The following is a 15,292-nucleotide window of genomic DNA, read 5'->3' as shown; positions in this document are numbered from 1 at the left end:
TTGGCGTCGATTGGATCCACTACCCCGCATCTCCGCATTTCTGTACTTTTAAACCCTGGAACTATGCATGGAAAGAAAGCCCCGGGATTAGCCAGTTGTGTCTAAATATGTTCTACCTTTCACATTTAGCTGTACTGAGCAGGACGTGGCTGGTCCGGTGGCTGGTCCGACTTGGCTCGGACTGCGATACAGAAACTCTTTCAAGACCGATTGAACGCCCGATGGTTGTGCTCGGCGATATCTCGCAGATATACACTATATTAGTTCGGTCTGACTTCTTGGTTATTGGCTCCAATGCTGAAGCCCGTCGGCAAAATCGTTCTAGCTGGCCAGGTGCTCATACGTTTATTGGATGCTAATCTATCGCTCTCTCTTAACCGGGAAGTATAAGACGCAGATGCGTCTCTCCTCGGACTTCTTCTTTTTCTCCTTCATCCGATTTCTGTTATTCACCTGTCCACTTTACTCCAATTCTCCACCGGCTCCATGGGTATTTTACTCAAGAATCCTCAGGGGACGGCTGGCGCATCATGGCCAGCCATTGCCATCTCGGGCTTCGTCGCCTTTGGTGGCGTTTTGTTTGGGTAAGCTTCTCAAACTACAACGGTTATGGATTACATCTGATGTTTATCTTCACGAAGATATGACACAGGCACCATCAGTGGCATTCTTGCCATGCCTCACTGGCAAGACCTTTTCTCTACCGGCTATCGGGATGCTACCGGTCATCTTAATATTACTTCTAGCCAGTCGTCTGCCATTGTCTCCATTCTCTCCGCCGGAACATTCTTTGGTTCTCTCGGTGCCGCTCCTCTGGGAGACTCAATCGGTCGTCGATGGGGCCTAATTGCTTCTAGCTGGGTTTTTATTTTCGGTGTCATATTACAGACAATTGCTACTGCGATTCCGCTGTTTCTCGCAGGTAGATTCTTTGCTGGCTTCGGCGTGGGGTTGATTTCGGCATTGAGTATGTTTTTTACCCCTTCTCGTGCATCGCCTTTCACTGACTTGTATTACTTTCACAGTTCCGCTATATCAGTCCGAGACCGCACCAAAATGGATTCGCGGATTTATTGTCGGCTCTTACCAGCTAGCCATTACCGTTGGTCTCCTACTGGCTTCCGTGGTCAACAATTCGACTCACGGCCGGAATGATACTGGCTCCTATCGTATCCCGATTGCAGTCCAGTTTGCTTGGGCTATCGTCTTGATCATCGGCATGCTACTTCTGCCCGAGACTCCTCGCTACTTGATTAAAAAGGATAACTATGAAAGAGCTGCTAAGAATCTTGCCAAGCTTCGCCGTCTCCCTGAGGATCATCCTGAAGTCAGAGGGGAGCTTGCTGAGGTCGAAGCCAACCATAAATACGAGATGGGATTGGGCCAGCCCAGCTACCTCGAATGTTTCAAAGGAAACCTTGGAAAGCGGTTGCTCACCGGTTGCGGTCTCCAAGCACTGCAGCAATTGACCGGCATTAATTTCATTTTCTACTACGGCACGCAGTTTTTCAAGACTTCCGGATTCCAGAACGAGTTCGTAATCAGCTTGATTACCAACTGTGTCAACGTGGCTTCAACTCTCCCTGGCCTCTACGCTATTGATAAATGGGGCCGCCGACCAGTTCTGCTATTAGGTGCTATCGGCATGTGTGTTTCGCAGCTGCTCGTCGCCGTACTAGGAACAACGACCACCACCCAGGATGCCGCTGGCAACATTATTGTGCTCAACTACGCGGCACAGAAAGCCGCAATCGCCTTCATTTGCATTTTCATTTTCTTCTTTGCTGCGTCATGGGGACCTATCGCTTGGTAAGAAAGTCGTAGTCCGTTTCCCACGAATAATAGCTAATTTGAGGATATAGGGTTGTTACTGGCGAAATCTTCCCTTTGAAGGTTCGAGCCAAATCACTTTCCATAACCACGGCCACTAATTGGTTATTGAACTGGGCTATCGCCTACTCTACCCCGTATCTGGTAAACTACGGTCCCGGGAATGCAAATCTGCAGTCAAAGATTTTCTTCATTTGGTTCGGATGCTGCTTTCTCTGTATTGGCTTTGTTTATTTCATGATCTACGAGACCAAGGGACTTACCCTGGAACAAGTCGATGAGCTGTACTCCGAAGTCAGTAGTGCGCGCAATTCTGTTGGCTGGAAACCGACAGTGACATTTATGGAGATTGTCGAGCAAAAGGGATCGGAGAGTCATCACCATGATGAGCGTAAGGAAGAGACAAGTTAAGCATCGTGGTTTTGAAATGTCGAATGGAGACAGAGAACATATTAATATTTATATCGGCCCTTAAGGACCTCGTGATATCAGAGGTTTTTAACAACTTGAACATATGAGAACTTGAAAATTTGAAGTGATCCCAATCAAAGGATCAGGTAGTGTAGTATCATCAAAGGGAAGCCATCCTAGACAGCAACGACCTCGGGAAGAAGGGCGATTATGGTATAAGTTGATGCCTGAGGCATCAATCAACTCTTTCAAATACGTAATCCACGGCCGAGCTGGCCACACGGCCGAGCTGGCCACCCCATCCAAAATCGCGTCTTCCTACCACCCTACCTAATTCAACCGCCTACCATGCCACCAATTCGCACTGCATCTTCACAGAAATCGGCCAATCAGGAGGGCAAGATCCTATTAGCCCTTAATGATATAAAAAATGGCCGTATCAAATCTATTCGCGCAGCAGCGAAGCTCTATGCTATACCGCGTTCTACCTTACAGACGCGTGCCTATGGCACAGTCTCACGCGCTGATACACGCCTAAATGGCTATAAATTAACTCTATACAAAGAGGATTCGCTTACTGAGTGGATTATCTCTATGGATTTGCGTGGAGCAGCGCCAAGGCCTTCTACCGTACGAGAGATGGCTAATATTCTTCTTAAAGCGCGTGGAACAACCCCCCCCATTAACTGTTGGCGTTAATTAGGTATCAACCTTTGTGAAACAGCGCGATGAGCTTCGATCGCGCTTTTCAAAGCAATATGACTATCAGCGCGCTCTTAACGAGGATCCAAAGTCTATAAAAGAGTGGTTTTTGACAGTGCAACGTGCGATTGATGAGAACAGTATCTAACCGGAGGATATCTACAACTTTGATGAGACTGGATTCGCGATAGGCCTTATATCATCGCAAAAGGTGGTTACACGAGCAGAATACTACGGTCGGCGATTAATTCTACAGCCAGGAAATCGCGAATAGGTCACTGCGATCGAAACGATATGCGCTGACGGCTATTCGCTGCCGCCCTGTATTATATTCAAAGGCCAGGTTTATATTGCTGGTTAGTTTGAATCGTCGAATCTCCCTAGAGATTGGCGAATTAAAGTATCGAATAATGGCTGGACTACCGATGAAATCGGCCTTCGCTGGCTCCAAAAGATCTTTATTCCATATACTAATTTACGTGTACGAGGACGATTTCGGCTATTGATCCTTGACGGGCACGGTAGCTATCTTACACCTTAATTCGATCGAATCTGTGCCGAAAATGATATTATACCAGTCTGCATGCCTTTACATTCGTTACACTTACTTCAACCGCTTAATGTTGGGTGCTTTGCAGTACTAAAGCGTGCCTACGGTCGCTTTGTAAGCGATTTAGCCCGTACTGGCTATAATCACATTGATAAGCTTGATTTTCTTGCAGACTATCCACGCGCAAGAGTAGAAGCTTTTCAGCCGAATATTATTCAAAGCAGCTTCGCAGCTACTGGTATTGTACCAGTTAATGCCGATAGAGTGCTTTCGCAGCTTAATATTTCTCTCCGAACGCCTTCACCACCATCAAGCCGACCAAGCAGCAGATCTAGCCAATTCACACCAAAAACGCCTAGAACAGCGATTCAGCTAGAAAAGCAAGCTTCTATGCTTAAAGAGCTTCTAAAACAGCGATCGCATAGCCCGCCTACACCGTCAAAACTCATACTTGATCAGATTATCAAGGGCGCCTATCTATCGTTACATGGCGCTGTATTACTAGCGCAGGATAATACAAACCTTCGCGCAGCGAATGAAAAGAAACGCCAAAAGCGTACTCGTTCGACTAAGCAGATCACTCGCGAAGAGGGCCTATCGATCGAAGAGGGCCTACAGCTAGTTCAACAGCTAAATGAGCCTATAGAAGCTGATGAGGTAGTATTGCATGAACAGGTCGATCTGCCTAATCAGCCGATTCAACCGGCTAGGAGGGCTCCTCCTACCTGTAGTGGATGTGGAGTGAGAGGGCATAGGATTACTTCATGTAAAAATCCTATTATCTAGTTAAATTAATGGGTGTTGGCTAAGATAATCAATTTTGAAATTTTGCAATGGGGGTGGGTGGCCAGCTCGGCCGTGTGGCCAGCTCGGCCGTGGATTACGTTAACTAACCATTGAAATTGTTAGTCATCTACTAGTAGTAATAGTTCGTATTCCATTCTCAACCCCTCTCTCTTCAACACTACGCACCCCGCCTACACTTCTTGATTCTCGCAATGCCTGAATATAATCTAGATGTTCCAGCATCTTGCCCATTTCACGTAAGACGCTTGAATGAATCAATGTATATTTTCCGAGAACACGACAACTATGGCCAATTCCCAAACATCTTCGCGAAGATATGCTCAGCTCCAAACAGCGATGGGTGAGCTTCTGCCTCCAAGGTCGAAGTGGAAAGTGTGAAAAATCGAAGCTAATGAAGTCGGCAGTTCAAAAGCCTCGGTTATAGTTCTCAGTGATGCTGGTTGCGCAACATCTATCAAGGATGCTGATTATGGTGTTTCGGGAGACCCCGAGACACCTATGTATTGGAATATCTATACAACACTCAAGCATACAATCAATCCGGGTGGCCTGTTACCCTACCTTGTTATCACCACGCACTGTCATTTCGACCATATTCTGGGTCTTGGTCTACTACCCCCTACCGACTCGGACCTGCAACACCGGAACGTTGACCAGAGAAAAGGGCCACAAACTACAGTCCTTTCCTCGGCACATAGCATGGATGATCTAAGCCCTTGGAAGCGTATATGCTGTCACTCGCTCGCCAAGAACTTTCGCGCTACAGAATGTCCATATTACTCTATTGGAATGTGGGCGTCAGATTACCAGGATGTCGTGTACTCCCCTAGCACTACTGTGAAAATACCAACGGGGATCACGATTATCCACACACCGGGACACACTCCCGACTCGCTTACCTGGTACGATAAAGATTCTCATCTCATTTGCGTTGGGGACAGCTTCTATGAGGCTTCTTCTACGGATACGCAAGAATGTGAAGTGGAAAAGACGATCCGGGCACCGATTCTCTTCGAGGAGAGAAGTCATTTGTTGAGTTGGTGGAGGAGTTTGGACAAAGTGTTGGAATTTGTAAAACAGGAAAACGTTCGATTGGCAAGCCATCACACGCAGCTTGGGGCACCGCCACGCGTGGCTATATCTGCCTCTCATGTTACGACAACCTCGCCGGATGCTGTGCGATTCCTACTATCGATTCAAACTTTTATGATTCGTATCCTCCGAGCTGAAGTGCCAACCACGCCACTTGATGCTGCCAGGCTCCCTTTCCAAGACGTCATGGTTTATGATGATGGCCCCGGATCTGCATCATCCAATGATTTTGAGTGGATTGTTTGGGCACCAAAGCGCATAATTGATGAGGGCATCGAGGAACTAAGGGGGGAATATTGAAATTATAGAGCCAGAGGGGCCACATCATTATTTCTTTCGAAGGTAACGTATTTTAGTAGTATCGTGGAACAGAATAATTCACATTTAAGAATACTATCGATGAGGAATATTTAAAAATCGATGGGAACTTGAAGTCAATGCTACAGCTTTCCAGGTGTGTATCGAAGCGTTCGCCTCGTTTACCCGTTTAGGTCAAATTGCCGCTCCTGACTGTCGATAGCGGTCACTCGCTAGTCTTCCAGTCCTACAATACTTTGCACAAGTATGAGAGAAATATCATGGCATGAAGTCATGAACAAAAGCGGATGAAAAGAGAAAGTAGAACGGGAAAGAGAGAAGGAAGCAGCAGAATAAAACACTATTTTATCCTGTATCATACGGTGTCACAGGTGTCATCAACAGCAGCGTGGTCAAACTGTCAAACTGGAGCCAATCTAGAGTCCTATTCCAAGCCAGAAATCATTTCCTAGTCCTGTAAACCAAACCTATCTATGCGATATTTACCCTGGAATGCAATCTTGAAATTGCAACGATCCATGGAATCAATGAAGCAGACCCATTTTCCATGCCACGAAACCTACGACTCCAAATGAAGCTGTAACTCCGGTAAACGCAATAAGCCCCCCAAAGTTTGTTCCATATGCCGTGGCAAAAGACTCTGCGGTCCATGGCCATTTGGCATTGATCAAACCTTCACTTATGGGACCGCATGCTATGGAACCTACCCCTCGAACAGCTGTGAAAAGACCTAGCAGCAGTCCCCCTGGAGCCGATTGATCTCTCTCTTTGACCGCACGAACGATCCCAGGCCACGTTGCACTGGCACTCCCAGCAAAGGTCCCATAAAGAACAGCAAACACGCACAAGGGTGGCAACGAGACTGAGACACCCCATAGAACGACAACACCAAAAACAGTGCAACTTGTGGCCAAAAGAATTACATTTGCGACGTGCCAGCGATCGATAAGATGTCCAATTAGCAGGAACCCAACCACCATACCGGCGTTCATGGATGTCAGAGCAACTGTTGTCTTGAGACCAGATTCTCTAAACACCTGTCTAGAATATGTGGGCAGGTAAAGGGTTGGGGCAAAATATCCCAAGCTCTGGACCAGATTTCCCAGTTGAAATATAAGAAATGTTTGTGACTTTAAGAACCTGAAGCTGATCTTTTGTGGCCTTCGGGCCTGTGTAACGGGCACTGGAATACGAGGCTTCACAAATGGTAGGAAAGGACACACAAGTACAGCCACTATCACAGCCCAAGCCCACATGGTAACACTAAAGGAAAATCGCGAGAGCGCAAGCCTGGCCACATTTGGGAATATTACGCCTGCGACGCCGCTACCCGCCTATTTTTGTCAGTATTTCTCTCATGCTGGAAGGGACAAAGCTTACCCAACAGGCCCCAAATGCTAGCCCTTTCTTCCGCACGAACCACTCGTCAATGAAAAGTAATACTGGATAATAAAGCATACAGGCTCCGATGGCGTAGACAATGCCTTGCGTCAAGAGCAGCTGCCAAACACGGGTAGCGAAGGAAGACGATATAATGCCAATAAGTACAATTACGAGACCAACAATGCAGCTCATGCGGCTGAGATGTGGCCAGCGCTGAAGGATAAAAAGACTTATAGGTGAAGCTAGATACATGATACCCTAGCATGTAGTCAGTCAACAAGTTCGCGAATTGAGGTTTGCCACCTACCAAGGCGCATGAGCCTATCAAGGACACAGTGGAAGCATCGTGGCTGAATGGTTCATTTGTAGTATAATAATCCTGAAAGACTCCGAAGGAATAAGGAAATCCTTGAGTTCGTTAATATTTGCCTCGCCCTAATATATCGTATAATGACATACCCCAAACCATCATCTCGAGCATAAAGCCTCCTACGAGGCATAGCCAAGCATCTTTGCCTCCATCGACCGGCGGTAGCGTAAATTCGCGTAGTCCCGCGGCTCGACCATCCAAATTCTCATTATGTCGAACGCTCTTAGCCCGAAGTGGCTGTAGCGCAACCTCAGACGTACCGCCCGGAGAAGAGAGATAGGTGGTTTCTGGGAAATCATAGTTAAGATCACTGCTCCGGGCAGCTAGACCGCTTGGAAGAGATTCTTCAGTCATTTCGATGGAACGAAGAACTGGAAAATCCAAGCGAGGAATCATGGCCTTTTTCTTTAGCGTGATAGCCTTCCCATTTGATACTTAGCCTTGTAAGCTTGATAGTCATCCATCTCCGTTTCCTTATAACTAGTTCTATGTTGGATAGGGAACCCGCGCAAGTTAGCTGTTTTCGGAAAATAAACACGCCGGGTCAAAACCAGGCGGGAAACCAGACCCAACAGGGCTTATACCCCAGTAAGCCATACGTGTCCCTTTTTCCTGTCTCGTCGGTGAATGAAATTGTTGCAGTGCCTATCTCAGCAGTGTTAGTGATTGATATTATAAAGTCACATCAAGCCGACCCACTTTATTACGCAGTTGCGATTGAAGTTTGCTTTCATGGACAACAAACATGCCACCCTGAAGCAAACCAACGAGATGGAAATGATTACATAATCGTCGTGTATTCGAAATAAGTTTAGCATTAATGTTGCAGAGGCTGACTATCATGCAAACCAATCAAATCTGGAAGTTCTTGGTGTTGCCTCTCCCAGGCCATCAAACGAGACAACACGCATGATCCTAGGACTTAAACTGGACCAATATAAGCCCTTAGGTCTGCGAACTTTCTTGGGAGTCTCGCAGAATATATTAAAGCTGATTGTATAATCCTTCAACTGGTTCCGTTCGTGCTTTCGGTGACAAAAGTCCGTCAGGTATTGTAACGAACTGGTGTTACCATTCGTGGATGCCTTACGCCTACGGCATCCACTTAGATTCGTTCATCTCAGCTTCCTCCTTCTTCTTCTCCTCAAGCTATTACTTTTTGTCTAACCGCTACTACTTCATTGCATCGTATACTACACCGTACGTTGATCTGTGTGTATTTGAGCATCCCCACCCCTGCAGTCTCCAAGATACGATGCCACTCATAGTGTCGACTTCCAAGGTTGTAGTTTCCCGTGTATTTTCTATCTAGACCGCCAGAAATCCATTTACTAGTACTATCGGCAATCCCACCATAGATGTGAAACATCCTATCCTAGAGGATGAGTAGAGTTTAGGTACCAGGTTGCTTGTAATTATATATAGTACGTTTGATCTACACCACTAACTACTTAACTACTAGTAGTGTCAACTATCAGTTGAAATCTCTACGCCCAGTCTACCTAGAAGTAATATAGTAGAAATCTGTCATGGTAAACTTGAACGCGAAGCAGTCTGAGCCAGGCTCACGAGTATTTTCTACACCTTAATTACGCCCCTAGGCTGGCAGAGGTCTTGACAAAGTCCATTGAGCATGATATCACGTGTGCGCTAAACCTGATGGATCATGACTACGGCAGTCGATCTCAATTGCATCTGTAAATTTGCGCATACACTTTACGGTATCTCTGGCTCGTAGATGGGAGACCTCATACCAGCGGGCAATGCTTTGAAACCTTTGCCCTATATAAAGTGATGCAAGGTGATGCTGGCAGCTTCCAATACACCAACTTCATTCATTCTATTGTTGGGCTTGAATTTTGGGCATCTTGACTCGTATCGTAACTAGTAATGACCAAATCGTTAACGAAGCCAACTCTATTGAAATCTTTCCACATACAACCTGGCTTGAGTAGCCATCGTGATAAAGTGAACATGATTATCCAATATACCGGGCTTTTTTCATTCGCTCTCTTACGTAAAGCAATCACAATTGCGCAAAATTTTGGAACTAGACTGGAGTATTGATCCCACCGCCGGGAGAGTGAATGCTGTCAAATTAAGAGAAATATGTTTGCGCAGTGGTTACGACTTAACTTTTCTTACTATTGTAGCGCCAAACCTTTGGTTGAAGGAGAGCCTGGAGAGAATTGCTACCAGTGCCCGGTATATCCCCCAAGGGAGTACGAAGACGGTAGACATGGGAAATCCACCGGTGTGCATCAAATACGAGAGGGATATATTTATTTGATTACTTCATTCGAATCTCAGTAACTTAATAGAGTTGGCTGCTCCTTTTCGAAAAGTTTGATAAAACTGCCGATAACTCCAAGGACCCATTAAACTCATTGGGAAACTTCTGAGTATCTGGAACGTTTTCTCCTTTCCATTCGTATTACGTGCCGATCGAGAATGAGGCAAAAATTTCGGAGTTGGCGCTCCGGGAGTGGGGCCTGCCAAAAAGGTTCCTAAATTTGCTGGGGTTCGGGATGGAAGCCCGCGAATGGGCTTATTACCCCACAACCCCGGAAATTTATCAAACCCATGGAGTACAATATATAAGAAGGAAATCCTAGCTGCCTCAGTCTACATCCAACTTTCTTCCACTCGTCCATGCAAAACCAGACCTCCAAAACTGCAATGGCGTCGCGACTTGAATCTGATATCGCTTGCAAGGAAAAGGAAATCATGCAAAAATTGGATGGCAAACAGTTCGGAAATGCTGATGATGTTGATGAGAATGTTGCAGACTTCATTGAAGAGGATTATGCGACCCACGAAAAAAAGCCTTGTTCGAAAACTCGACATGACGCTGATGCCCACCATCTTCGTTCTCTATTTACTCAATTATTTGGATAGAAACAACATTGCGTATGTCAATATTCCACCCCTTACCGTTGCTTATATTTTGCTGATTGCCGCTATCTAAAGACAAGCCAAACTGGATGATATCGAAACCGATTTGGCATTGAAAGATAATGACTATAATATCGCCGTCTCGATTCTGAGCATTGGGTAGGATTTTGTGGTACACTCCTCTCTTTGAATAGCCAATTAACATTGTGTCTAGTTATATTTTGATGCAAGTTCCCAGCAACATGCTTCTCACTCGTGTCAGACCTTCACTTTACATTCCACTTTGGGTTTGTATCTGGTCGTGTCTCTCAGCAGCGACGGCCGCAGTCCAGAGCTTTGCTGGCCTGGCTGCTATTCGCTTCTTTCTCGGTATATGTGAAGCGCCATTTTTCCCTGGTGTATTCTATTTGCTCTCATGCTGGTATACCAAAAAAGAGTTGGCTCTTCGATATGCTGTTTTATACTCAGGCCTCGTGCTCGCGACTGCATTCTCGGGCCTTTTAGCAGCAGGAATTTTCGCCGGCCTTGAAAACGCCTTGGGGCTGCCAGGATGGAGGTGGCTATTTATTATAGAAGGCGGAGCAAGCTTAATTGCGGGCCTTGCATCATTTTTCCTTCTTCCCGATTTTGTTGAGTCAGAGACAGGAAGCACAAAATGGCTATTGAACGAAACAGAACGACGAGTATCCATCGACCGAATGAAGAGAGATGCTATATCCAACCAGGACATAAATCATTCTCTTATCCATGGCCTCAAGCTTGCTGCTATGGATCCAAAAACTTGGCTTTTTGTAAGTGATTTGTGGCTGAATTTCAGAGCTATCCTCGCTAGTCCAATTGAAAAGTCCTTCATGATTGCTAATTCGATAATAGGCTGTGATGCTATGTGCGAATCAAACTGCTTATGGTTTCAACTATTTCTACCCAACAATTGTTGAGGGTTTCGAACTTGGCTCTCGGACAATTACGCTTGTCTGCACCGCGCCTCCGTACATTGTCGGTGCTGTGGTGTCCTATTTCGTGGCTTGGTCTAGCGATCGGAAAGGTGAAAGAGGATGGCACATTGGCTTACCAATTGTGGTTGCTATCGTGGGATTTATCATCAGTGTCGCAGTGCTGAACCATGCGGCGCGGTATTGTGCCTCGTTTCTGTACATTTGCGGCATCTTTGGGGCTAATGCAACCCTTTATGGATGGGCGGCAACCACAGTGAGCGATACACCAGAAAAGAAGGCTTGCGCCACTGCCATGATCAACGTGATTGGGCAATTCGGAAGCATTTGGAGTCCGTATTTCTTTGATTCTGGGGATGCGCCTCGCTATACCAAGGCAATGCTGCTTCTCATGGCGTTCTGTGCACTTCAATTCGTGCTATGCTTTGTGATGAAAATGATATTGCGCCGGGAAAACAAGAAGATCCTCGCTCAATTCGATGGAAGCGGACGAGCTCCCAACCTGTACATACTTTAAAAGGGTTCCGGGTAACCCACTCGGCAAGCGAGATGGGCGCTCCGAAAAATAGCTGTGCATACTAAATGGCGGAGATGACAGCAAGATCAGGCAACAAGTTCGTTTTCATTTTATTTCACCTTCAAGTTCATTCGAATTTCTTTTAGTTGAAACTGTCGGTGACACATCCAATGTACCGCTGTATATCAATTTCAAACTTGGTAGGGTTGGAATTTAAAACCTACCCTCGTGCATTCCAGTTCTCATGCCAAGGTAGTCCAATGAATGACCTCGGGAATAATATCAGAATTGAACCCCCACGAGTCAGAAAAAATATAGTATCTCTTAAAGTCAATAAGTGAAAGAGTTTCTTCGGATTCCAAGATTCCAAGGTTCCCTAAAAGTCCTATTAGTAAAATCACCTAAAAACCTGCCAGTTAGTCTCTAGGTCCAAAATACACGGGAATGCAGTCAGGACGACCGTTGTTTGAAAGGATATGGCCAGGGGCGCTGAATCGAGTGTGGGGCCACGAAGTCACATCGGGTGATTTATACAACGGAATTGTGTTTGATTTAGCCAGGGAGAATGCTTTCCCTCTGGCTATCAATCGATCATTCGTCAGATTCGAAGCAATTGGCAAACGTCGTTGTATTCCACTTGGATATTACTAATATCTGGGCACCGGGCTCTTCTCACCCGTTTGATGTAATCAGGCGGGGTCTTTAATGACCCCGAATGTAGCATCATGCTGAGATTTATATGCACTTAATATTTCGAAATGTCCCTTCTTCCGTATCAGGGACCCTTTCAGACATTGGATGATAATGAGTATATCTTTGGAAAGCGGGCATGTTGGGAGCTCACATGGGCGGATAAAATTACAATATACCATAGAATGCCGTAGCTCGGTAGATCAAACTATACCTTTACACAAAATAAATATAAAACTGTTATATCAATGTTCAAAAATGGCGTAAAATATTGAAAATCTAGGGTTGAGGCGAAATGGTCAAATAAATAGGACTACTGCTTATTTTCAATCTCTTGTTGCAAATCCCGTAGATATCCGTGTCTTCATATGCTCAGCAAGCCGCCATGTCGACGAGATTTCTGTCAATGCAGTCTCGAGTGAAGAGTGGTCATTTTCAGCCCTAAAAGCCCCCATAGCCCTAGTAGCCTGAACAACTCCATATATGAGGACGATGGGTGAATACTTCAGTCCGTACTGATACCGTATATTCCGCACGATCGCAAATATTTCATCAGCGGAGGAAAGACAGATATCTCGAGATCTCTGGCTGATGTCGATTGTATTAGCTGAGAAGCCCTGGTCGAAATTGAGAGCGATACGAGCGCTATGGAATAACACCCTGGCACATTTGTTAGTTTTGTGACATTCGGGCCAAGGTTCATACGCAACAACATACAGGAGTGCAGCGAGGCTCGGTTTCAAAGGGCAAGCCATGGAATCCCATCTGTTGAAGCTAGCCCAACGTGGCAGTCGGGCTTGCCATCCATGCAACTCGATATTCAGAGAGTCAAGGATTTGCCGGCGATCGCTGCTATTAATTTCAGACTGCGAATTGAACAAGGTCCTGAACATCCTTTCAATGATCCTTGAAAGCTTGATTTGTTCTTTGACATAAGGTATCATAGATATATTACCCTTTTCATCGTCATCAAACCCAACAGAACGCCATGGTTTCGTGGTCGGTGAATCCCTAACCGATCATCAGCTCCTGTCAATTACGACGTATTTCGAAGCGTTACTGACGTCTGTGTTTGTAGATTTTCAACCTCTCCATCATCGTAGTCAAGGTGTACTGGCCTCCCAAGGATAAGGCTGATAAGTTTATCTGAAATGTAACAGCCCCAATAAATACGCCGGCGAATTTCCAAATCCTCGAGTGTTGTAAGGGAAAAATCACATGAGATCCAGGATTTAGGGTCTTTTTGGAAGCCGAGATCTTGGGCCATTCGAAACCCGATTCCTGTATAATTCTTTTAGTATCGAATAATGTCGAATATTTCTTTAGGAGATCAACCTGAGTAAGCCCATCCCTTGGAGGGGTTGCCTCGTCCAATTTCATAAAATGCCAAGCAAAGAAATGTTTGAACAGTGATGATTGATGGCCTTGTGAGACCTGTCACTAGAGCAATGCTCTCAGCTGCACCATAAAACTGCTCACTTGTGGTCCGAGCAGCAGAGTCATCTGAAAGCAGGGAGCCTAGTGCGCATATTGACAAAAGAAGCGCCGGGGACCAATATTTGCCTGGATTGCGACGGTTGAAGTGATCTCGCAAGAATGCATCACGATAAACAAACATAAGGTGAGGGTACTGCCATTTGAAAAATAACATCAAGGAATCAGAGACAACATCGGCATCAATATCGATTCCAAAATGATCTAAAACGTGATCAACGGTTGGTAATGATTGGACTTGTGACGCGGATGGTCCACTATCGGGGATGCTTGCTTCGGTACCGGATTCGAGACGGTAGATGCTAGTCGGCCCATAGTATGAAAGTGATCCTTCAGCTCCTGGCTGTAGTGTTAAAATGTTAAAATTCCCGATATCCGCCAAATCAGAGACATCCTGCTTCGATTGTCTGGGCGACACAGGGCTCAAAGATACGAAGGACCGGAGCAAAGCGTCTCGCTCCATGTGTCCCAAATGCTGAAGTTTGATGATGAAGTCCTCCAGCCAAGTTATGCGACTTTGCAGTAAGACGACATGATCATATGAGGCTGGCCGTCTTTTATGGTCCACTTCCCGATACTCGCATTGGATTGTAGCCTTAAAACAATTATGGCAGGGTTCTGTTCGCGAACATTTCAGCTGAGAGGGGTATGAGTTAGAGTACTTCGCTCGTAGGGAGGGTAAGGAAGCATTTATTATCCAAATTGCAGACGTTGGCAGCTTTACCTTTTTGAACTGGCACCTCTTACACCTTCGAATTTTGATTAGCATGGGGATCACCCTGTACTTGAATCTTACTACTTACGACAATCGATGCATGACTAATTATGTTCAAAATATTCAAAAAAGCATTGTTTGCACGTGCCACTTAGTATCGAACAGACCAGCGCTAAAAGTGTCCAGCATGAGGTGTCAAAAGGGTACAATGTGGGTTGCATGAGGCGAAGTAGTGGCGACGGCTGCGGAAGAGGTGATATTCCGACCTCAGATTTGGCATAGCCTCGGACTTTCTTCCCCGACACTTCATTTAGGCTGATGTGGCCATAATCGACCTGACCAACTAGAGGGTTAATTTGGATCGCTATGGACTTCCATCTCCGAAGCTCCATAGTTACTTCATTTCTTCAATGTAAGTATAGAATCAACGAGCTTTTTTTTTCTTAGCGTCGGGCAGCTGTCTCCGAGTATGATCTGTATCTAAACCTAAAGATGGAATGTTTGTAAATACTGGAATTGAGGAAGAACCCGAAAGTGCTACTAGGTCTATAAATTAGTTCCTACG

The 15,292-nt window shown here is 45.6% G+C and overlaps 5 protein-coding genes across 5 annotated transcripts; 3 read left to right on the top strand and 2 right to left on the bottom strand.

The window, feature by feature from the left end:
- Nucleotides 1-486: 486 nt before the first annotated feature.
- N7509_012952 (sugar porter family MFS transporter) lies at nt 487-2,241 on the top strand (the record flags this gene model as incomplete). Its single annotated transcript, XM_056637589.1, has 4 exons — nt 487-584; nt 642-967; nt 1,026-1,809; nt 1,863-2,241. 4 exons carry the CDS (start codon nt 487-489, stop codon nt 2,239-2,241), a joined length of 1,587 nt encoding a protein of 528 aa, XP_056481096.1.
- Nucleotides 2,242-4,798: 2,557 nt separating this feature from the next.
- On the top strand, nt 4,799-5,692 carry N7509_012951 (MBL fold metallo-hydrolase; the record flags this gene model as incomplete). The annotated part of the gene is made up of 1 exon (XM_056637588.1): nt 4,799-5,692. One exon carries the CDS (start codon nt 4,799-4,801, stop codon nt 5,690-5,692), a length of 894 nt encoding a protein of 297 aa, XP_056481095.1.
- Nucleotides 5,693-6,234: 542 nt separating this feature from the next.
- On the bottom strand, nt 6,235-7,817 carry N7509_012950 (uncharacterized protein; the record flags this gene model as incomplete). Its single annotated transcript, XM_056637587.1, has 4 exons — nt 6,235-7,044; nt 7,091-7,351; nt 7,401-7,501; nt 7,553-7,817. The coding sequence occupies 4 exons, from the start codon at nt 7,815-7,817 to the stop codon at nt 6,235-6,237; spliced, it is 1,437 nt and encodes a 478-aa protein (XP_056481094.1).
- A 2,325-nt stretch (nt 7,818-10,142) lies between these two features.
- N7509_012949 (uncharacterized protein) lies at nt 10,143-11,828 on the top strand (the record flags this gene model as incomplete). The annotated part of the gene is made up of 4 exons (XM_056637586.1): nt 10,143-10,293; nt 10,439-10,517; nt 10,573-11,149; nt 11,232-11,828. The coding sequence occupies 4 exons, from the start codon at nt 10,143-10,145 to the stop codon at nt 11,826-11,828; spliced, it is 1,404 nt and encodes a 467-aa protein (XP_056481093.1).
- Nucleotides 11,829-13,848: 2,020 nt separating this feature from the next.
- On the bottom strand, nt 13,849-15,119 carry N7509_012948 (transcriptional regulatory protein C11D3.11c; the record flags this gene model as incomplete). Its single annotated transcript, XM_056637585.1, has 2 exons — nt 13,849-14,607; nt 14,895-15,119. The coding sequence occupies 2 exons, from the start codon at nt 15,117-15,119 to the stop codon at nt 13,849-13,851; spliced, it is 984 nt and encodes a 327-aa protein (XP_056481092.1).
- Nucleotides 15,120-15,292: the final 173 nt, after the last annotated feature.

The sequence above is a fragment of the Penicillium cosmopolitanum genome, assembly GCF_028827165.1.
Source record: "Penicillium cosmopolitanum strain IBT 29677 chromosome Unknown utg000012l:1.0-3308103.0:1.0-3310761.0, whole genome shotgun sequence".
Taxonomy (NCBI): Eukaryota; Fungi; Ascomycota; class Eurotiomycetes; order Eurotiales; family Aspergillaceae; genus Penicillium; species Penicillium cosmopolitanum.
This window is presented reverse-complemented; position numbering and strand designations above follow the sequence as displayed.